Genomic DNA, 23,701 nt, shown 5'->3' on the forward strand with positions numbered 1-23,701 from the left:
CAGCTAAATAAAATGGGGACTTGATTTAGCCTTTGGTGTATGTTTTCATTGGTGTGTGTTCTCCCATAAGCCATGTATAACCTACTTGAAACACTTTAGTGGTACCTGCCTTTATGTGTGCTAAGATGTACTGAAATGTTCCTCATTTCCACATTTCCTTTTCTGAAAGATAACTTGAGAGTGGATGAACACCATGACTGCTGATCTTAATATCATCCTCATCCCTTCTCCCTGTCCTGATGCATAGGGGCACCTCAATATTTAACTGTGTGGGGGGGAAAAAAACCCAGCAAGCAGTTCTATAAGAATTTACGCTTAAAAATACTGAACAATTCCTATTTTATTTGGGCTTTGCTTCTAGTGGCTTTTAAACTATGATTCTCATCACTGGCCATCAGAGAAATGCAAATCAAAACCACAATGAGATACCATCTCACACCAGTTAGAATGGTGATCATTAAAAAGTCAGGAAACAACAAGTGCTGGAGAGGATGTGGAGAAATAGGAACACTTTTACACTGTTGGTGGGATTGTAAACTAGTTCAACCATTATGGAAAACAGTATGGCGATCCCTCAAGGATCTAGAACTAGATGTACCATATGACCCAGCCATCCCATTACTGGGTATATACCCAAAGGATTATAAATTATGCTGCTATAAAGACGCATGCACACGTATGTTTATTGCGGCACTATTCACAATAGCAAAGACTTGGAATCAACCCAAATGTCCATCAGTGACAGACTGGATTAAGAAAATGTGGCACATATACACCATGGACTACTATGCAGCCATAAAAAAGGATGAGTTTGTGTCCTTTGTAGGGACATGGATGCAGCTGGAAACCATCATTCTTAGCAAACTATCACAAGAACAGAAAACCAAACACCGCATGTTCTCACTCATAGGTGGGAACTGAACAATGAGATCATTTGGACTCAGGAAGGGGAACATCACACACTGGGGCCTATCATGGGGAGGGGGGAGGGGAGAGGGGGGAGGGATTGCATTGGGAGTTATACCTGATGTAAATGACGAGTTGATGGGTGCTGACGAGTTGATGGGTGCAGCACAGCAACATGGCACAAGTATACATATGTAACAAACCTGCACATTATGCACATGTACCCTAGAACTTAAAGTATAATAATAATAAAAAAAAAAAGAAAGAAAAAAAATAAATAAATAAACTATGATTCTAAGGAATATTACTGTTCCTTGAGCTGAACCTGGGGTTTTTGCCTCTAAATTCCAATAATAAGAGTCTTTTCTCAATTAGCTGAAAAAATCCTAATGAATAGCAACATTTTCCCGTTTTTGAACTCCCTTCTCACCTTATCTTTATTTGTGTAAAAGTTTTGATTCATATTGTAAGGCTATATATGTTTTAATACAAGATTAGATTTTACTATTTTAATTTACAAATTATTCCATGAAAATTAACTTGACTTTCAAGAGCTTAGCTTTTTGAGCAGACAGGATAACAAAGTTCACAACAAATAACAAGTGCTATTACCTGCTTTTTTGGGGGAGGGAGTCCTGCATGAAAATTATATACCAGACAGTTCCATGTCCTATGCATGGCTTTAATTTATTTCAGCCTCCCATCAGTTTTGTTATGTGCTATTTTCACCAAGTTTTAAATGATGAGACTGAGTCACAGAGCAGTGCAAGTTCAATGCCACAGAGCAAACAAAGACTCAATCTGTTTGACTCCAAAGCCCAGGGTCCTCTCCACTGTCCTGACCCATGACAGTTAGCAGCATGAGTGTCTAATTGTTCCTGTTAGATTATAAGCTTCTTCACTGTAGAGGTTATGTTTCCTTTACTCCTCAACACTGGAAGGCTCTGTAAAACTGGATAGAGTTGTCCCCTCTCATTTCAGTTAGCTTTGCTCGTACAACACGACTTCTGCTCTACCATATATTCAAGGTTTTGCCCAAATTATCTTCAGTACTCCTGATTACCTGCCCTCTGTTGTACATTAGGACTTAGCTTTCTTTGTCTTTAAGGTGGAACTCAGTCTCTTCCTGACAGCCACCTTCAAATAGGGTTTAGTAATTTAGAAAACCATTCTAGGAAGGTTTAAAAGTCTGAGATAACAGTTCATATTTAAAGATGCTCATTATTAATTTCAATGTGGAATGATTTGTACTCGTTATTAACACATTGAGAGAGAAAGAAAAATTAGAATTTAACTGAACAGGAGACATTCAATTGTGGAGTACAGAAAAGCCGAGAAGAAGAAAGTTATTCCTGATATGTTTAAGAAAGATCTAGTCATCTTAAAGTTTTTGGTTTTTTTTAATGTTTCAAATAGCTGATACACTGGTACAAAACTGAATTGTCATCTTATGGGAGACACTATAATACTATGGCATATTGATTGAATACACAAACCTGAATGCTTATTATTATTATTATTTTGAGACAGAGTCTCACTCTGTCTCCCAGGCTCAGTGGCACGATCTGGACTTACTACAACCTCTGCCTCCCGGGTTCAAGTGATTCTCCTGCCTCAGCCTCCTGTGTAGCTGGGATTACAGTTGTGTACCACCACGCCTGGCTAATTTTTGTATTTTTAGTAGAGACAGGGTTTCACTATGATGGCCAGGCTGGTCTCAAACTCCTGACCTCCAGTGGTCCACTTGCCTCGACCTCCCAAAGTGCTGGGATTATAGGTGTAAGCCACCGTGCCTGGCATGAATACATATTATTATAAAATTGTATCTTAAATATTTTAACATGTTATTATTTAAAAAGCAGATACAGTGAATGAGGACTCATAGGCATGTGTCCTTAAATTTGAAGGAAAATTACCTACTGTGGCTTTTTTAAGGAAAATGTATTTATTACCTAAGAAAAACCATGTCTCTCTCTCTCACACACACATACACATACACTCTCTCTCTCCATATATTTTACTTTTTGTTTGTTTTCTCCCATTCAAGAATTTACTGGCCTGATTAAATGTTTGGAAATAAACCAGAGTTCATGAATTTTGCCCCATTTTGTTAATTTTAAAGATAATGTGTTGCTTCTGAGGATATTGCACTTAGACTGACTTGTTCATTTCATGTTGCTGGTAATTGAGGGGCTTAATCTGAAAGGAACTTAGTCTTCAGATCACCTAAGGGAGGGAAAAAGGTAGTGGTATGGGATCCTACTTTCTTGAAATTTTATGGTACTTTTTCTTCTACTCTTCTTTTTTTTTTTTTTTTTTTTTTTTTAATGTTTTATTTCAAAGAACTATTGCCAACCGTACAATTATTGGTATGTCCGTTGGTTAAGAAATGTTTGAGATGGAGGTGGACGGATGGTGAAAAATGTAGTGATGTCTCTTAATAAAAAAGAAATAAAGGAAAGTGAACTTGGACTTTATAATTGCTTTCGGCATAGGTCTGTGTCCTAAGTAGCATGTTAATTTCTTATCATGAAAGAAGTTTGTATTTGTGTGTGTGTGTTTTGTTTTTAAAGCAAGTTCTATCTGGACAAAGATAAAAAATATTTGCAGTTCTTTGTTTTGTACAAACTAAGAATGTTAAAGCACATATAACAACCAGGTTTGCAAATAACCTACAAAATGGATGAAAAATGTTCCTTTAAACTGGAATCGCTTCAGAGGTTTGGGGAATTATTTTCAGAATATTGAGAAAAGAGAAATTGCATTTCAACTGTTTTCTACTCTTTTCCCAAAAGTACAAAAATAAAACGTTAATTTTTATATGAGAGTGATTTTTAAACCACAAGCAGATTTTTTTTTTTTTTTTGAGATTTTTCTCTATAGTGGCCAATTTTGTATGAAACAAATTATTTTAGGCCTAATTGCAGTCAGAGCAGTTAGGCCGCTGGCTCTGCTAAGGTTGAATTTCATTTGAACTTTCTGATAGTATGATCTTTTTTCAGAATTTAATAACTGACTCAAATATTTAATAGTGGAAGCTTTCATTAAATTAAAAAGAAATCAGGATATATTTTTAGAAGAACTAACTTATTTTCTTTATCAGTTCTATCTACTTTAGGAGAAGAGGAAGAGAATGGAAGCAATCTCTTTGTGTACTTAAATAGGCATTAATGTTATAACCCCAGCAAATAATTTATTTTGGTCTATATCATCATTCAAAAGATTTGGAAAGCACCAAATGGCAGTATTAACTATACTTCCAGCTCTATTGAATAGCAAATTACACTGACTGTGTGAATCTCTTCATTCGTCTCCTGGATAATCATTCTTTTTAATACTCACGTATATTTTCTAGATCAGTTTTTAGATTGTACACAGTCAACTAGTGCATTGCCTAACAGTTTCTGTTACATGCAATGGCTTGTTTTGAAATGCATCTGGAGAAAGATGAGAGTTGAAAGATTTTGTTTCCATGTGTCAATCTATAAGTAGATGACAAAAGATCATTAAATGGATTAATTTACAAGCATCCTTGGAAATAGAATGTTTTTACATAAAAGCATGTTGTAAACCTTTTTAATTAAAGTACATTGTGTCATGCACTCTCTTCACCCCAGGGTTCTTTTGACCTCTCACCTCTCACTTTGTCTTCCAGGCACTCCACTGCTGGTGAGGAGAAGCAGTGACCCAGTGCCAGGCCCTCCTGCTGATACCCAGCCAGGCGCTTCACACCCTGGTGGCCAGAGTCTGAAACCGGTTGTTTCAGTAGGTATCCTGCTGTTTCTATTTCTAATGAAAGATCAAAGCGCTGTACCCATAGGTTAAGTGGGACTTTGCAGTTTTAAATACATTGATAACTAGATAGAGATCTTTTGATAGTATATATAGTATTAGTTATACTAATAGCTAGTATGGGCTATTACTTGTATATAGTTATAGTGATAGCTATTATGTATATGGCACTGATTATGTGCCAAGCACTATTTTACTTGTTTTATATTAAGTCATCTAAACTTCCACATCAAGGTAAGCACATGTTTTTATCTCCATTTAACTGATAATAAAATTGAGGCAGAGGACGGTTTAGCAATTTGTTTAAGGTTACATAGCTAGTAAGTGGCAAAGCAAGGAATTTCACCCAAGTGTTCTGGCTCCAAAATCCTTGCTTCTGGCCAGCATACTATACTGTTATATTTTCTTCATCTTCCTGTTTCATAATGTCCAAGAATATCATTGTATTTTTGCTGTGTTAACCCAGTGCTTTGCAAAACCATACCATGGTGAGTGGTGTACATTTTCAAGCTCCCAATATCACGAAAATGTGGTGCCAGGACTGGATTTGTAGAACTCAGCATTCAGATTGAAGAAAAAATCATTGACCAAAAGTGCTTATAACTAGATATACTTATAACTGATAGGTTAGGTGGAGAATAATTTCCTGAAGAGATGATATTCTCCTTCCATATAGGACTGTGGGATCTTCTTGCTAAATCTCCAGTTGCTTTGAAGAGCTGTAATTGTGGATAATTCTCTCAGATAGCCTAAGAATTCAATTTTGGCTAATGACTATATACCATTGCAATAGGTAATCTTCGATAACATAACCTTATTAAAAATTCCCTAAAAGCAAGACTCTTTCTCACTTTAAGTCTCACTGTCTATAGCGCCTTAAGAAAAAATAAACACATCATTTATGGGTATATACAGATGCTGAAATGAGTTAAACATATTCTTCTGGTTTGGTATAAAATATTCTTATCAAGAGCCGTGTCAATATGTATGAGATAGGAGTCACTATTTCAAATCATTAGCTCTTTGCTAATAGATTTGTGGCAATATTTTGGCATATTTATTTTATTATAAAAGAAAGCAAATGTCTTGAAAGTATTTTAGATGTAATGTTTTTCCACTAACCTATTTAAAACTCTATCCTTCTAAGGAAATATATTTAATGGAACATTAATAAAAAATCAGGTGTATGTGTTCTATTTTAATTTAAGTACAAACAAAACTGGTATGTGGTATGATATTTTTTAAAACACACACTGGTTGAGACCATGTTGAGTCTAATTATGTTGGATTGGGGGAAGACAGCTATTCAGTGAGAGAAGAATTACATAAAAGAACAGAACTACAATTTAGTTTTTATTTTCATGATGTCTGTGTGTCTGTGTACCCTAAAATGAGAGTGTGTCTGATTAATGTATCAGCATTGTTTGCATGGAGAAAGTCCCTGTATTTGCGCATTTTCACACTGCTATAAAGAAATACCTGAGACTGGGTAATTTATAAAGGAAAGAGGTTTAACTGACTCACAGTTCTGCATGGCTGATGAGGCCTCTGGAAACTTAAAATCATGGTGGAAGGGGAAGCAAACATGTCCTTCTTCACAAGGAGGCAGGAGAGAGAAGTGCAGAGTGAAGGGGGAAGAACCCCTTGTAAAACCATCAAATCTCATGAGAACTCACTCACTATCATGAGAACAGCATGGGAGGACTGAGCCCATGATCCAGTCACCTCCCACAGGGTCCCTGCCCCAACATGTGGGGATTGCAATTTGGTTTACAATTCAAGATGTGATTTGTGTGGAGACAGAAACCTTAACCATATCAGTCCTCCAATGTGTATTTCCATGTTTCTATCACTTAGGCTGTGGGCTTAAACTAATTAAAATGACATCAATGTTACTTTCCCTAGAGGAAATGATGGCTACTGTCCATCTGGTAAATGCTGTAGCCTCACCAAAATATGACATCAGTGAGTTCCAAGTTGGGGTATGGGGCAGCAAGACATATTATTACTAGCAAAGATGCATATCACAATTCAAGAATAAATGCTGGTGCCCCAAATCCTTGTGCCTTATGCAAGTGATCAAATATGGGCTGAGTTCCTGTGTATCAACAGTGAAAAGGAAACACATATTTCTTCCTTTCCTCATAGTGTCCTCTATGGATGATGGAGTACAGACCACAGACCCAAAAAGTGGAGTCTGGTCCTTGCCCTTGCATGGAATAGTGGCACATCTTAGGTGTCTCTTGCTTCAATTGTAAAATAATCTCCGTGAATACTTTAAGCTTTAACATCCCGATGTACAGACGTTGTGCCTTATGTATCTTTATCTAGGGCCAAGTACATGGAAGATGCTCAGTGTATATGTTTTGGACTTAGGAATGTAAGACACATGCAAGTCTAGGAAGAGTCCTATAAGTTCTTAGAAATTAACCACCTTAATAATTAATAATAATTAATCTGACTCAGCAATTTTCTCTGTTTCCCAAAGAGCATCTACCAGGTAAATGCTGGTTTAAATCCAGTCTATCTGCTCCAAGGTCTGGTTCACCACAGGCAAGAGACAGATAGTTTACCTGTCTTATTATACAAACATTAATAAAGACACTTAGGTGTGTTTATTTTTACTAGAAGGAAGATGTGTGTGTGTGTATGTATGTGTATTATAACTGTTAATATATCCCTGCATATCCAAACTTGTGGAATGCTTAGATCTACACTGTCCAGTATAGTAGCCACTAGCCACATGTGGTTACTGAGCTCTTGAAATGTGTCTGAGCCAAATGTAAATGTACTTAAAATATAATACACACACTGGATTTCAAAGACTGAAGCATGAACAAAATAACACAAAAGGTCTCAATAATTGTTATATTGACTATATGTGGAAATGATAATATATTAGGTATACTGGGTTGAATAAAATATATTCTTAAAATTATTTTCACCTATTTGTACTTTTTTTATTTACATGGCTACTAGAAAATTTAAAATTCTATTTGTGGTTCTTACTGTGTTTTATTGGACAGTGCAGCTCTAGACAGAAGCAAAATTGGGTATAGCATTAATGAGGTGGTTTGAGTCTGGGGAAGATCTTTGAGCGTCATATCATCTCTTGGGCAACAGTGCGATTTGGTTTGCCTAGGGCAGTCCTGGTTAGTGCCTGTTGTTCTGGCATAATTATTAATAATGTTTTCACGAACTCTCAGAGGTGCCCGTGTATGGATGATAAATTACGTGGCACCCTATATATAGCCCTATACTCACTTTTATTGTTCGCTCACTGATAAGAGAAGCAGCCTTTCAAGGAAACCTTGGGAACATAACAACCACAACTCTTTCACTGGCACCCTGCAGAGGAGGTTCTGTGTGGTAGGGACCTGGGCCTGGAGCTATGGACACTGATACTTCATATTCTTTTCCATCTCTAGGATTTTGTACTTGGTGCTTCCTTCACAACTTCAGCTACACCATTCTTGATTCCTCTGATTTCATAAGTGATGGTGAATTCGGGGAGCATGTGATAATGTAGCCATATAGCAACTAATATGAAAAATAATTGTTTAAAAATCCATGTTCAATTGTGTTTCAGTACAATATCCACGGGAAGAAAAAACAATCAAAATTTCCATCTCTTAAATAGTGTTCACATATAAGTAATTCACAGATGGCAGAGCCCCAAGTGGGTTATGTTCAATCATTCCCAAGAAATTAAACTTACTTATAACCACAGCATAAGAAGCTGTAAGGATGAATATTTGACACATTTGATTATGTTGAAATACTGCCTTTAAAACCACAGTTGATGACTGTTATTTTTAGTTGCACTTCATTAGGCTTACTGTAGAGGGAAGAGTTTTCACTGATGCCCAGAGATATGTGTTTTTGAAAAGTTGCAAAAGTTACACTTGTTTTCTAGCTGATTAAATTTATTACAAATTGGTTATTTAAGATGTACACTCTCAGACATGCTGGAGTTTTAAAAAGGGCTTAAATTAGAAAAATCAGATTCTCTGCAAGCTTCAAATTCTATGTATATTGAGAAGCCACTAAATCTAGTATTTGTTATTTAACACCAGACACACAGCAAAGAAATGTGTTTCCTTTGTTCCTCTTTTGGTCAACGTACCTAATTATCAGGATAGTACAATTATTAATGTGCAAATAGTAATAACTGTTTACCTTTCAAGACAGTGTAGCAAATCCAACTCTATTGACTGCTTTTGAATTAGGAAAGAGAATCCTAGAAACAGGATATTTTGGTGAGAGTCCGTTTATGGGACTTCTTACCTTCCTTTTCTTGATTGTAACCTGGTGTTCTTGGCTTAAGGGCATACCATAAAAGCAGGTTCTTGAAATTGATGTTCTCAAACTTGCAATGGAACACAACTCTAAAACAGATGTGTTTTTTTTTTCTTAATATCCGGTTAACTACCATGGTCGTTTTGTGTTTTAATGACTGTTTATAGTTTTTAATTTAACCCTTAAGGCAAATTGATCCTGCAGGGTGAGAAAATTAAAAACTGGATTCCTGAAAATTATAATACTGTGGTTGTTCTCAGATAGTGAATGGCATTGTTTGTTCTAAAACCATCACTTGTCTTACATTACCAAAATAATTGACCTATCTTTTCAAAGTCCATGTCTATTTTTTATATATATATGTGTATATATACACACACACATATATATACACACATATATACATATATATGTAAAATTTAAAAAATAAGCTGGCAGATTTGGGGGTTGTTAAATTAGAAGTTCATGGATAGAATTCGGGGGAGTCTGTTAACTCTGAAGTTTTATGCCTTAGCCGGGGGATGGGGTTGTGTTTCATGAAAGAGATTCTATTACTTCAGATTTTAAAATAATAACAATAAATCAACCACTGTTTGGGGGTTAGATTAAATAATGGAGGAAAGCCTCTAATTCTCACAGTGAGCAAAATGAGATAAGTTAAGAAGTAGAGAATTATCACTTCCTCCCTGCAAATATGTATTAAATAATGAAGGTTAGTTCACCGTATTATCACCTGTTTACATGACACATAATGTGTAAGTTCAAGATTTTAAGATGAATAGAAGTTTTGGAATTTTTTCATTGAGAGGCTAAAAACAACTCTTTAGTGAGTAGCAACACAATTATTAGCAACTCTGAGATTGGGGGTAAAGGACACAGACTGGTGGAGGGAAGACACCCTGAGGGGAAGTGTTTCCAGTGTCCTGTGTGTTCTACTGAGACAAGAAGGGAAAATACAGTGTTCTTTGGGGTTTGTGGTATTTTATCAGTGAGGATAGTGGCAGGTGGCTGCTAGTGAGAGAGCATTCTTACCGGGAGTGGCAGCATTCTCTTTGCATCTTGCTAAGATAATATGATGACATGTTGATTTGAGGAATTTCCCCTCGTATGTCACATGTTTTCCCATGTTTGTCGCATATATTGAAGTTATTGTCAGTATTGCTCTTGGATTAAACTTCCTCAGACCCATGAAAGAAATCGTCGAGATATTACAGAGAAACTTAAATAGCTTGATTTCAGGGTTAAAATAATCGAATTACCACTGTGATGTTAGAGGACTTTTGGTTGCAGGTTGCTGACTATCAAAATCCAACAGAAGGCAGGGTGCAGTGGCTCATGCCTGTAATCCCAGCACTTCGTGAGATTGAGGCAGGTGGATCACCTGAGGTCAGGAGTTCGAGACCAGCCTGGCCAACATGGTGAAACCCCGTCTCTACTAAAACTCAAAAAAAAAAAAAAAAAAATTATCCAGGCATGGTGGCATGTGCCTATAATCCCAAGCACTTGAGAGGCTGAGGCAGGACAATCGCTTGAGCCTGGGAGACGGAGGTTGCAGTGAGCCAAGATCGTGTCACTGCACTCCAACCTGGGCAACAACAGTGAAAACTCCATCTCAAAAAAAAAAAACTACCATATATAACTTCTACCAAACATTCTGAGTGACCAAATCATATTTTTCCATCCATGAGATGTAGAATCAAGTATCTGTAGAAACACTGGAACAAAATAAATGTTGTGGGTACTGATGTGTATTAGAAGGAAGACTCTATCCGTTGTTCTGCAAAGAGGAGAGATGGATTCTGAAGAGCAAAACGGGGAGAAATAGCATGTAATATATTACTGCATTATTTAGAGATACTGAAACTATTAAAGGTTTTTCTTTTTTTCCCCACCCTGAAACAGTGATTTAATAATAGTTCTGGTGTTTGTAACTCCAGCTGTTCACACTGTGTGCTGATAAGACCAGAGCTTGGAGACACATTGCAACGATGGCTTTCATATGGCTTTGTTTTTAAGAGATAAAGCTGCCATCCAATATTTCATGGGGCCAAATGTTTACTTCATTTGGCAAGTTTAGGCAGCTTAATTTTTAAATCAGTTATGCTTGTAAGACTCAAATTTCAGGTAGGGAAAAACCTGAAACCTAATTTACTCTACAACAGAGTTTTTCACCATATCTCAGCAGAAGATGTTGAAACAAATCTGGGTTGCCTGAATATCTGTACCATGACTAATCAAGGCAGCTAAGAAATGAGATCCCTATTCACGTGTGTGCTCCCTGATTTTTCTTCTTGAATCTTAGTCTAACACTGAAACTCTAAAAGAAGGATCACTATTTAGGTCAATTTCAGAAATTGAAAAGGTAACCATGACATGTCTTTTTTGCTGTCAGGCTTGATGTGCTCACAATGAAAACCGAATGGGTTTTGTTTTCATGTCAAAATAAATTGACTAATCCCTTAGATGACCAAGATTTCTGCTATGTGCTTTCTAGGAAGCCTGAGACGTGGTTCTTGTCCTCAAGAAACTTGCAACCTACTTACAGAGACCACATCTAAAGCAGTTAAACAGCCCTAGCAATCTGCAAGCATGTATCAGATTATCAAATAATACAGTTTTAACAATCAAAATGAGTGTTTTTTTCCCTTTAGCCTGCACTTTGGTACTCTACTTAGCCTCCCTAACCCCTGAAGGGAATTGCCATGTGCAGTATCTCTATTAGCTGTTATCTCTCTGAAATATAATGTTTACATAACTGCATGTTTTCAAGACTGTGAGCTCTTTGGAGGTGCAGGCCAGTGTATTCATTTTTGTATTCAAGCCCCCAGGCACAGTGCCTGGCACTTACAAGGTTATCACAAATATATGACTAGATGACAAAATCATAAAATCTGGAATCATAAAGTTAGTAATCTTTGTTGTTATAACTTCGTAATTTTCTAATAACTGTGTTTAAAATATTTAGAAAAGTCTTGATTATAAGTTTCTGGATAATTTCTTATATCCATTACATCTCAAGATTGCTACTTCTAAATTTTCCTCCTATTCCATCTTCCTTAAGAAATTTTTCTAATTTCAGTTGATTTGGAAGAAAATAAAAATACTTCTGGTATGTGAATTAATTAAAAAGAATGAGAACATTTACGACGCGTTTCTTGGCAAAGCACTAATAAACATCTCAATCTCACTTTCACAATACGGGCAGATGTAATTTGACAGTGTTGTTTGAAATTTTGTAAAGATTATGTTTAAAGTAGTTTTATTTTAAAGGCCAAGATCCTGTGTCTGATTGCATCAATAACTCTGTGACCCTAAGAAAATTAGTTAAATAGTGGGTGATGTCTTCAGACATTTTATGTAATGGAAGGGAAATAAATAGAGAAGCTGTATGAACTCCAGTTGTTCTTAAGGACTTAGCCATCCAAACTAGTGACTTCAAGATTCCAGATGTGAATTATTAAGTTGATTGGTATCAGTTCAACTTTAAATTTCATTTTAATGTCTCAATATTCATAACCGGTCATGCAGTGAGGTTATCTTTCCATCCAAAACACCAATAATCATTTTTTTAATTGGTCAAATGAATAATATCAAGAAATATTTTTTAAATGACACACACAAAGGCAGCAGCGTAAATGCCTACATATGCGTATATGTGTACCCTTACCCTCTTTGGAGGGAGAGCTACTATCTAAATCTGAAGACTAAAGTACATATAGTCATGTCATTGTAAAGTGGAAGTTAAGGGTATGGGCTGTGTCTTCCATAGGTTCCAAACTTCTATATGTACCTTCCAAGTTATGGACATTTAGTAAAGATTGATGGCCTAGGAGGAAAGAGTTAATGAGAGTTCACCTTGAGAAGAAGCAAGACAATTGGCCTTGGGAGGAAAAGGAAAATTATTTTCTTTGAGTATGGTTTGATTCATGGAAATCTCTTCTGATAGGGGATTTTATTTTATTTTTTCCTCTCACAGCATAAACGCTTCTAAAGTACAAGTTTCATTTTGGTTTCTGCTTTCAAAATCTTGTCACACAATGACATTGTACAGACATTTAAAAGAGTTTTATTTCTTAGGAGAGTGGCCCCTTTCCTAATAGCTCTGTACTTTAAAATAGAATTCTCATTTAGATGAATCACATTTTAAAAAGTAGCTACTGTGTGTGTTTTACGCTTGTGGAAACATATAGCGTCCTCATAAGCAGCATGAGAGCCTGTCACCATACAGCTTTTGATGTCTGATTAAATGATCATAGGGACATCTGGAGGGAGTTAGTTTTGAAGTAACTGGTGTGAAGCACTGGAGAATCCGAAGCCTTCTGACAGACTAAAACCATTAAAAAAAATTGCTACTTTTAGCAAATCTTTTTTAACTTGAAACTGGCTGGAAATTTTCAGACTGACATAGCCCTGATATTTTTCAACAGATTTTTCAGACAGAACTCTCTACCTTTTAAGCAAAGAATGGTTAAGTAGCATTTGTTGCAAAAATTATAAAGGAATATCCTTTGAAAGGAAAAAGTAGATACTGAAAGCAACAGAAGTCAAAATTAATTGATTCGCTTAAAGAAATTGTCTCCTTTTTATCTGCTTTTAATTTTAATCAGTGTATTTTAAAGGACACACACATACATACATACACACATACATATATATATATATATATTTACTTGACATTCAGCTATATTCTTATGAAGACCCAAAGGTATCAAGGCAGTTGATACTGGTATAATGTTATGGCATGTTTTGAGCACCTATCAAAAGTTTCTAAATTTCTTGAGTCAAAATTTTATTTGCGTAGTCTCATAAAATACAGGCATTGTTTATTTAAAGATTGTATAATTTGTAATTTGTCCAGTGAGGTTCTACTAGTATGAGGTGATTTCTTACTGTTTCATGAATAAAATTATGATATACCTACATATATGAATATATTTACAAATCCTGACCTTATATATGTATATGTGTGTTATATGCATATACATATATACATGTATATGTGTGTTATAGACGTGTGTATACATGTGTATGTGTATATGTGTATATATATATATGTGTGTGTATAAGTATGTGTATATATGTATGCGTGTGTATATATACACCCCTGTGTGTGTGTTTGTGTGGATGTTTATATACATCTCCTGCCTTGAAATCATTGAGCATTCTCCACTGCATTCAGGATTTTTTTTAATTTCTTGGTATGGTTTTTTTTAAAAAAAGACTTTTTTCTCTTTTTAAAATTGTAGTAAAAAATATATATTTACTGTCTTAACAATTTTAAGTGCATAGTTCAGTGGTGTGAGTACATTCACATTGTTGTGCATCCATCACTACCACCTCTCCTAGAACTCTTCACCTTGCAACACTGAAACTCTATACCCTTAACAGTAATTCCTTATTCCTTCCTTTTCCTTGGCAAAAAGTATAACACCATTATGTTACACTTTTTCTACTACTCTAGGTGCTTTATACAAGTAGAATCATGCAGCCGGGTGCGGTGGCTCACGCCTGTAATCCCAGCTCTTTGGGAGGCTGAGGCGGGCAGATCACGAGCTCAGGAGATCAAGACCATCCTGGCTAACACGGTGAAACCCCGTCTCTACTAAAAATACCAAAAACTAGCCGGGTGAGGTGGCGGGCGCCTGCAGTCCCAGCTACTCGGGAGACTGAGGCAGGAGAATGGCGTAAACCCGGGAGGCGGAGCTTGCAGTGAGCCGAGATCCGGCCACTGCACTCCAGCCTGGGCGACATAGCGAGACTCCGTCTCAACAAAAATAAACAAACAAACAAACAAGTAGAATCATGTAGTATTTGTCCTTTCTTAATTGTCCTTTTCTGACTGGCTTATTTTACTGAGCGTAATATTCTTAAGCATCATTCATGTTGCAGCCTATGTCAGAATTTCCTTCCTTGTTAAGGTTGAATAATATTCTGTTGTATTATATACAAATATACCACATTTTGTTTATCTACTCATCTCTTGATGGACACTTGAGTTGCTTCTACATTTTACCTAATATGAAAAATGCTACTGTGGATACAGGTGTAAAATATCTCTTCCAGACTCTGCTTTCAGTTCTTTCCAGGAGATATGCAGAAGCAGAATTATTGGATCATAGGGTTTATTCTATTTTTCATTTTTTGAGGAACCACCAAATTCTTTTCCACAGAGGTGTATCATTTTACATTCCCACCAGCAGCGCACGAGAGTTCCAATTTCTCCACATCCATGTCAACACTTGTTGCTTTCTGTTTTGTTTTTAGTAATCATCCTAATGACTGGGGAGGTGATATTTCATTGTAGTTTCGATTTGCATTTCCCTAATGGTTAATGATACTAGGCATGTTTTTAAATGCTTATTGGCCATTCATGTATCTTCTTTGGGGAAATACCTTTTCAAGTCGTTTACTGATTTTTGAATTATGTTCTTCATTTATTTGTTGCTGAGTTCTAGGAGTTTTCTATATATGCTGGATATTAACTCCTTATCAGATATATGATTTGCAAATATTTTTCTCTTTCTTTATATTGCCCCTTCACTCTATTGATTGTATCCTTTGTACAGACATTTTTAATTTTCATGAAGTTCAATTTGTCTTTTTTTTTTAACTGTGCTTTTTGTGTCACATCCAAGAAATCATTACCAAATCCCACATTGTGAAGATTTTGCCTTATGTTTTCTTCTAAGAGTTTTATAGTTTTGTCTCTCAGGTTTAGGTCTTCAATCTATTTTGAGTTAATTTATGTACACGGTATTAGATAAGGGTCCAACTTCAGTCATTTGCCTGTGAATATCTGTTTTCCCCAGCATCATTTGTTAAAAAGGTTATTCTTTCCCCCGTTGAATGGTCTTGGCACCATTGTTGAAACTCATCTAAACATACCTTAGAGGGTTTATTTCTCAGTCCTCGATATGGCTTTTCAAAACTTAATCACAACCTATATGCTTAGCTTTATCTCTAATCACACTGCATGTGCAGAGACGACTTCTGTCTGTGGGTCTTTGCCCAGATGTTTCTTCTGCTGGAAGAGTCACAAATATCATTTGTCTCCCTTTCTGCTGATGAATGTACAGGTACCCTTCACAACTCAGTGTAATGGCATCTTTCTTTACTAATCCTTATCCACACTCTTTCTATTCCAGACAGAATTTACCACTTCCCACTGATGGCATAATTTGTTCCACCCCATGTTATAGTTTTCTGCATTGTATGTCTCCTTTATGAGTCTAGAAACTTGTAGGTGGCTTGAATTTCCTTCCACATTAGAACACAGCATCATGCCTAATAGCAGCATTGATATATTGTTTAAGGAATGGGGGACATTTTCTAATCACATGATTGCTCATTTCAACCATGAAGCAATTTAATTTCAGCTTTAATAGCATTAATTTACATTCTACTTCTGCCAATGAGTAGCCATATAATATTACCCAGCATGCCTTGGAGGAGGGCTACTTTTCTCCTTCAATTTCCAAGTTCATCTCAGTTGTGGACACTTAATACATATGTTCAAATATATTATTTCATCCCATGAAAAATCTGTAAGTTCAGCTTTATTGCCTCCATTTTACAGATGACGAAGTTCAGGCTCAAACAAGTTAACTTATTTGCCTTAGGTCACAGAACTAACAAGTAGCAGTACTAGGATTCAAATTTATCTTAACCTGCAGTATAGACTCTTCATTCTATCCCTCAAATCAAATGTTAGCCTTGAGAGTAGCATTTGTCCACATGATGCTTCCATTGCTTTGGGCAATCTTCCTTTGAAACTGCCTCATAAAACCAGTTTATGAGCCCCTCCTCCTAAAAAAGGTTATTTCATCATTTTTATAGTCACTATTTTTCCATCAAAAATGGTGGCATTCTATTGCATGCCAAAATCTACATTGTACAGTTAGTTTCAGACTGTTTACACAATTTAGATACCTCTGTGAAGGAGAAAAATTTTCCACCACAAAGGAATTTAATTCAGGCATTTAAGACATTTAGAAAAGAATACATTCAGATAGGCTGAAAGGAGCAGAGTTTTGAAGAATTTTTTGTTTATTCAGTTGCCTGATGGTTAGGACATCTAGGTTTTGTCCCTGACTCATCCATTGACTCTGTCAGGTGAAGCAAGTGTAATTTAGTTCTGTGTCTGGAAGAGGAAGATTGTCTTCTATCTTGGCCACAGTGGAATTGCAAGGTTAATGCCTACTATCTTGAGTACAGCATTTAGCAGACTGTGGGTGCTTAATATATGTTAATAATAGTGATAATAATGAATGTTGATAATTAAAGGTATTTTATAATTACTAAATTTTCAATGTGTGTTAAATATAATTAAAGGGAAATGATTTAAATTAATATGCATGCATACAAAAACTAGAGTTAGCCACAGCTTTTATTTTTAGCTTCTCAAGTAACATCATGCATGTGAATCTTATATTAAGAAATTCAATTATAATGGCAGTTTCACTAGGGTCATGTATAGAGAACCCATGCATGGTTCTAGTCTGGAAACTAGAAAGGCAGTTTGAATTGAAAAACATGGGCATGATTAGGAAACTTCAAGGGACTTTTGTGGTTGGAGCTTGACCAAATGAAGTTGTGCATCAGATACCATTATTATGAATTATCTCCATAATACTCCCTGTGAGTTCTACTGGGAGTCAGAGGTACTTACTGGAAGCTGGGCACCATCCCAGAAATACAGATAACAAACAAGACTGCCTGGAGGGTCTATAGAAGGTATAGGTAGAATAAAGGAAACAGTAATCATAAATAATGACCCAGGAAATTCAGCTTGGAGATTCATTCTTTGAACTCAAATGCTCAGGGTTACTAAAGGTTGTTATTTCTTAAGGTTCTGGTATGGCAGTGGGAGTGTGAACCACGAGATGTGGAAGCCTAGAGTAGTTAAGAACGTGAACTCTAAACATGACTGCTTGGTTCTAAGCTAGCTTGACCACTGACTGATTTGCTGGTCAATTTCTGTCAAGTGTTTCCCTTCTTTTGGTCTCACTTTTCTCAACTATAAAGTAATGATAATAAAAGTACTTACCTCCCAGGATTGTCTTGAGAAATTGATGAGTGATTATTTGTAAAAATTATTAGAACACATGGTAAGTACTATATATGTGTGTTAAATATATACATATGTTGGATTTGTGCCATGCATGGATGGGTAGAAGGTGTAGGATAAGATAGACTATAGAAGTAAGTCAGAGAGTAATCTGCATTAAAAGCTGAATTTGATCAGCTTTAGCTTTAATTTACAGAAGGCACTTAGCACACAGCTAGCAAAAAATATTGATTCCGAAGTCGAGCATTAAATACATACTGACTCTGTCTTTTGCGTCTAGAGACCCTTGCAAGTTCTTTTAATTTCCAAAAAAAAAAAAAAAAAAAAAAATTCCTCCAAAGGCAAGTTCTTAAGACGATATTGGAATTACATCAATGAACCCAGCCCTGGCTTTCTTCTCTTGATGTGAAATGTTATCTTCCTTATAATTATTTTGTTTAAGTTGAAAACCTAGAAGGAAACAGGAAAGGACGGATTATTAAGCAACAAGGCAGTTTCAAATGGTTCATACCTGCCATCCATCTCCTGTGGTTTTCTGGAAGCTCCCTTCCCTTGTACGCTTCCCTAATTTGCTAGTCCTGCTGCCTTTATCTTGACTTACCTTCCTCACTTGTTTGTGGAGCAGATACCTTCTCATTCATTAAGACAAGGTTAAAATACCACCCTTTTTTCTATCCCTTTTCTGAAACTCTACTTCCAGGCAGAAATGTAGTACCTTTTATGTAATATTTTTAAAGCAATGTATGATAAGACATTTGTGGAGGTCATAATGAAAGTATGTTATTGGAGAAATTAGTATTTAATATAGGGCCAAAATATCAGAGGTCAGACGTGAGTCACAGAGAGCACAGTGTGGATGCCCTCAGATCACACACTTGTTCCTGGACTGAGGCACGTCCTGCTGTGCCCACAGAGCTACCTGTTCCCTCCTCAGTTCCTGCTCCCCACTCCCACCCAAGCCCAGAAAGAGTGGTTTATACTTCTGTCATGAACAGTAGGACCACTCTCATTTACATTTGCATGTCTCTTTCTTTCCCTTGGAGTGGAAGTGCACTGAGGATGGAGAATGTATTTTCTTTATCTTTGCAGGCCAACACTAGCATGTGGTAGGTATTTAATAACTGATGATGGAATAAATGAAAGAATGCATAAAAGAAGCAATGGATAAGCAAATGAAAAGAAAGAAAAAAAATGAATAAATTATCAGAAAAGGTTTTAAAGATAGCATCTAAGCAAAAAATAAAATGTTTTTAAAGGTAATGTGTAGTATATTTTTGTATCTTTTGCAGTGCTCAGTTTTTAAAACTAAACAAGTATATTTTAATTTATTCCACATGAAATGTATTTATCTATGTCTTATATCTATGTCTGTATAAGAAAATAAAACAGAGCAGATACAGGCCTCTGAGAGTATTGACATCTCTGCATTTTTAATATGCTTCAAACTCCATCCTTCTAAGTCAGCGTCTTTCATTTTAAATATAGTTTCAATGGGGGTAATGGAGGGGGTTTTGCTTGGAAATTACTGTACTATTAATTAATCTATTATTTATATATATATTCAGCTTTAGTCTCTGGTCAGTGTTTTCTTAGCAATTTGCAAATATGCAATTTAGTTATCTGTGTATATTTGGAATAGTAGTTATAGATACTACCGAAGTAACCATTTACAGCTAAAATTTGGGATATTTATCACCACAAACATTTATCTTTTCTTTGTGTTGCAGACATCATGATCCTTCTAGGTATTTTGAAGTATATAATGTATTAACCCTAATTTGATCATTGTACATTGTATACATATATCAAAATATCACATGCACCCCCAAAACATGTATAAGTATGATATACTAATAAAAAATATAACAAATACAAAAAATGAAGTTTTATATTTTTAAAAATAAAGTCAAAATTTGAGTTTTCCTGGATTTCTAAATTTGTTTTGATAAATTAATGAACTAGAAGTTAATCTTTGCAAGGACCAAAGGATGCAGGTAGAAAAATGCGTAGGAGTTTGTTATGATTCAGGGCACAGGAGGCAACCACCCAAATTACCAGCACAATTCCTTTATCTGTGTAAACTCAGCAGTTGATTCCGTAATAATTATAAAACACACACAACTACACTTATTTTGTGCTAGTCATTTTTCTAAGTGCTTTAAATGTATTATTTTATTAAATCCTCTTAACACCCCCATGAGGTGGTCCCACTGATATTTCTATTGATAAGGAAATGAGGTACATAGAGGTTAAGTAAATGTCAAATTGTTTAGTTGTAAGGCAAATAAGTGGCAGAAATATTTAGGAAATAAAACACGTATCTTGGATAAGGGAATACGATAGGAGATGTCAAGAATAATTTCCACATTTCATGTTGTGGTAGTAAAGCAGGTAGGTATTCTACCCACTGACATATAGAACACAGGATCTGTTTGTGGGTAAAGATACAAGTAGAGATGCTTGGAAATCAAAGAAATGCATATCCAAACCTTGAAGTCATTGATTACTTCGTAAGACCAGTTTCTATAGAGGGAAGTGAGGTAAAAGCTGTTCGGCTATTATTTGAAAAGATACTGGAGGCAAAGCATTGGGAACAACCCTGTAGAACTTATAATCACATTGAGGAGAACATGTACTGGTTAAATTTTATAAGCTAATAACAATTTAATAACTAATTCCAAGTGGCAAAATACAATTTAAAATGGTTCAGTGGAAAAACAAGGGACTTAAAAAAAAATTTTTATTTTTGTTTTTTGAGAATGGCACATGTAATTCATGAGAACATTGAACATCTACATCTTGGGAAGTGAGAGATGTGACTGTGCTTCAGGAAAAACTAGAATCTGAGATCCAAGCAATTGCTTCTGCTTCACTCTTTCATAGCTTTCATCATATTTACCTGTTTACCTGCCCACTGTCTTCCTCCACATCGGGGAAACATGTGTGGCTGCTAAGAACTCTGGTTTTCCCTTCTGCAGAGAGGAACTAATTCCTTCCTAAGCCTTAGGGAAAAAAGTCTAATTGGCCCAGAATGGCCTCTTTGCCCAAGCTATGGCACTTTAAATCTACCATGGCAATGGGGGGTGTAGGGAATGTTCTGCAGACATTTGTTGTATGATGCCAGTGAGAGAAGAGCAGTTCTCACCATGTAGAAGACTGGGCAAACATTCCCAGAAGTGTATACCCAGAGTCAAGGCCAGGTATGAATAATCAGGAAAGGCAGTGAGTGCCGAAAGTACAGGGAGGAACTCAGTGCCATGTGGTCAAGGGGGCTTCAAGGAAAAAGATGGCTTTGTGTGGACTTTAAAGGAAGGGTAGACATTTGACAAGCATGAAAAAAGTCAGTGTGCAAATTCACAGCAACAAAGATGTGTAAGTCATGTTGGGTAGAGGAAGACCTTTCTGGGCAGAGTTAAATTTGAAAGCACTGTTTCTCAAAGAATAATCAAAAGACCCTTTCCCTCAGAAACACCGAAGAGGTTTGCAAAAATGCAAATTTGGGGGCTCCAACTCAGTCTGTTGAATAAAAATCTTTGGGAACAGGGTCTGGGAATCTGCATCTTAAATATCCTTTAGCTATTGCAGTCTCCAATGTAATAACAGCATGGAGTGACTTGAGGTTTTGAAGAAAGGCTGGACCTGGCCTTGATAGGGCAAGCTGCTTAGATGCGGGAAGATGAGGTCAGCCATTTCCACATGGGTGCTTAGAGGGAAGCATGATCTTTTTTAATGTATTCAAAGATGCCACAGATACAGTGAAAAGATTACAATGTATTTGACAAATTAATAAACACACTGGAGTTGTGAAAAACAACTGTAGAATTTTGCATGAAATTGTGAAGCTGTAAAAACAGAAACAAAGTGAGACATTCTGTTGACAACGGCGGGAGTGATAAAACACACACACACAAAAACGTTTTTTGTTTCCATAGAATAATTTCACATGGCCATAAAGATACCCTGACCTAAAATATAATTTAAACCATAAGCACCTATTTTTTATTTCATTCCTTGCTATGCTTTGGTTCTAGTTTGTTTATTACCGTCAAAATTCCTGTGGAAATTTGGTCCCCAGCGTAGCCGTGTTGGGAAGTGGGGCCTAGTGGGTGGTGGTTGAATCCTGGGGGCGGATTCCTCAAGCATGGCTTGGTGCTGTTCTGGTGGTAGTAACTGAGTTCTCTCTCTCCGGTGAGAATAGATTAGTTCCTGCAAGAATGGATTAGTTCCCAAGAGAGTGGGTTGTGAGAAAGCCAGGATGCCCCATGAATTTTCTCTCTCTTTGCATGTTTCTGCTTCTGCTTTAACCTGCCCTACCATGTTATGATGCAGCACAGAAGCCCTTGCCAGAAGCCAGGGCCATGCCCATGAACTTTCTAGCCTGCAGAACCACACACTAAATGAATATTTTAAGAAATGACCCAATCTCAGATACTCTGTTATAGGAACACAAAATGGACTAAGCCAGCCCCCATTTATTCATACTTATCATTATTATCAGCCTCATTGAACAGGTAGACAAAACAACAGCAAAAACAACAAAACGTTACCGTCTCTCTAGGAAAAGGAATTACGTCTCATATAGGACACAGAAAGAATAATTTAGGACGCAGCCCCTCTCGGGTCTAGGAAAGTTAATATATCCCAAGTAACTAACTGACGTTCACCAAACGTAAGAACAGATAAAGTTTCCCCCTGACAGACCCTGTGCATATTTTCTGCTCTCAATTTGGCTGAGGTACTAATCTTAATCTGATTGCGCTGAACAGCACAACACACCCTTTTAGCATTTCTCTGTCTGGCAGGAGTCCTGACATTTGGTCGCATGGTTAACATCAAACATGAAGAGAAATCGCTTCTGGTAAAACAGTTAAGATAGGTGCCTTTTGCCTGAAAGTTAGCAATATTCTCACTCTCATGGAAGGCTGTACTGATGGAGGAACCAATGAAGCAGAAAACTAAACCACAGATAATTCTTGCTGTTTCTACCTGAGTTGAAAATACAATGTGTTCATTAGCAGCAAATGTATACTGTAGTCTGACAACTGGGAGACCTGCCTTCTGGTGCAAGCTTAGAGACTGAATTGTGTGGTCTTGGAGAAGTTACTTAACTTACCAGGGACAGTTTCTTCATCTGTAAAATGAGAAAGATGGTATAGTTAAAATGGGAGCTCTCGTGTAGAAACTGATAGGAATATAAATTGGTGCAGCACATTTGGAAATCAGTGATCTTAATTCTCAGTCTGTGCATTTGTAATGAGGAAACAGGTTTTTTTCTGCTTTTTTTCATTTTGACGGTTTTTCTTCTAATTCTAAATCATCTAAATAACTGATGACTTAAATCATCATTTAAATCATCAAGTTATTTAAATCATCATCTAAGTAACTTTTATTTTCAGTTTTTCCTCATTTCTTTCAAGTGGCCAAAAATACCCTGGATGAGTTGAAACTGACTTGGAGATAGCTTCCCCTGAATCCCATGCAGTGAGTGAGGGGAAGGAAGGTTGTGCACCTGAACAAAACTGGGGGATCTAATGGAAAGGGAAGTGAGATGAAATCATCGCAGTAGAAACTAACACTCTATTTTTTGGTCACCAAATATTTCTTTGAATCCTGCATCCACTTTTACTAGGCTTTTTT

The 23,701-nt window shown here is 36.4% G+C and overlaps 1 protein-coding gene across 14 annotated transcripts in view; it reads left to right on the forward strand.

The window, feature by feature from the left end:
- PARD3B (par-3 family cell polarity regulator beta) overlaps nucleotides 1-23,701 on the forward strand; it is a 1,095,492-nt gene that overhangs the window by 500,500 nt on the left and 571,291 nt on the right. For all 14 annotated transcript variants that reach the window (XR_002516428.2, XR_002516429.2, XR_002516430.2 and 11 more), the window contains exon 4: nucleotides 4,562-4,671. Coding sequence is in view for 11 of the 14 variants with exons in the window: in XM_021924389.2 (XP_021780081.1) it covers nucleotides 4,562-4,671 (110 nt within the window). In the remaining 3 variants the exon portion in view is untranslated. The remainder of the gene's footprint in view (nucleotides 1-4,561; nucleotides 4,672-23,701) is intronic.

This window comes from Papio anubis, chromosome 10 (genome assembly GCF_008728515.1).
Source record: "Papio anubis isolate 15944 chromosome 10, Panubis1.0, whole genome shotgun sequence".
Taxonomy (NCBI): domain Eukaryota; kingdom Metazoa; phylum Chordata; class Mammalia; order Primates; family Cercopithecidae; genus Papio; species Papio anubis.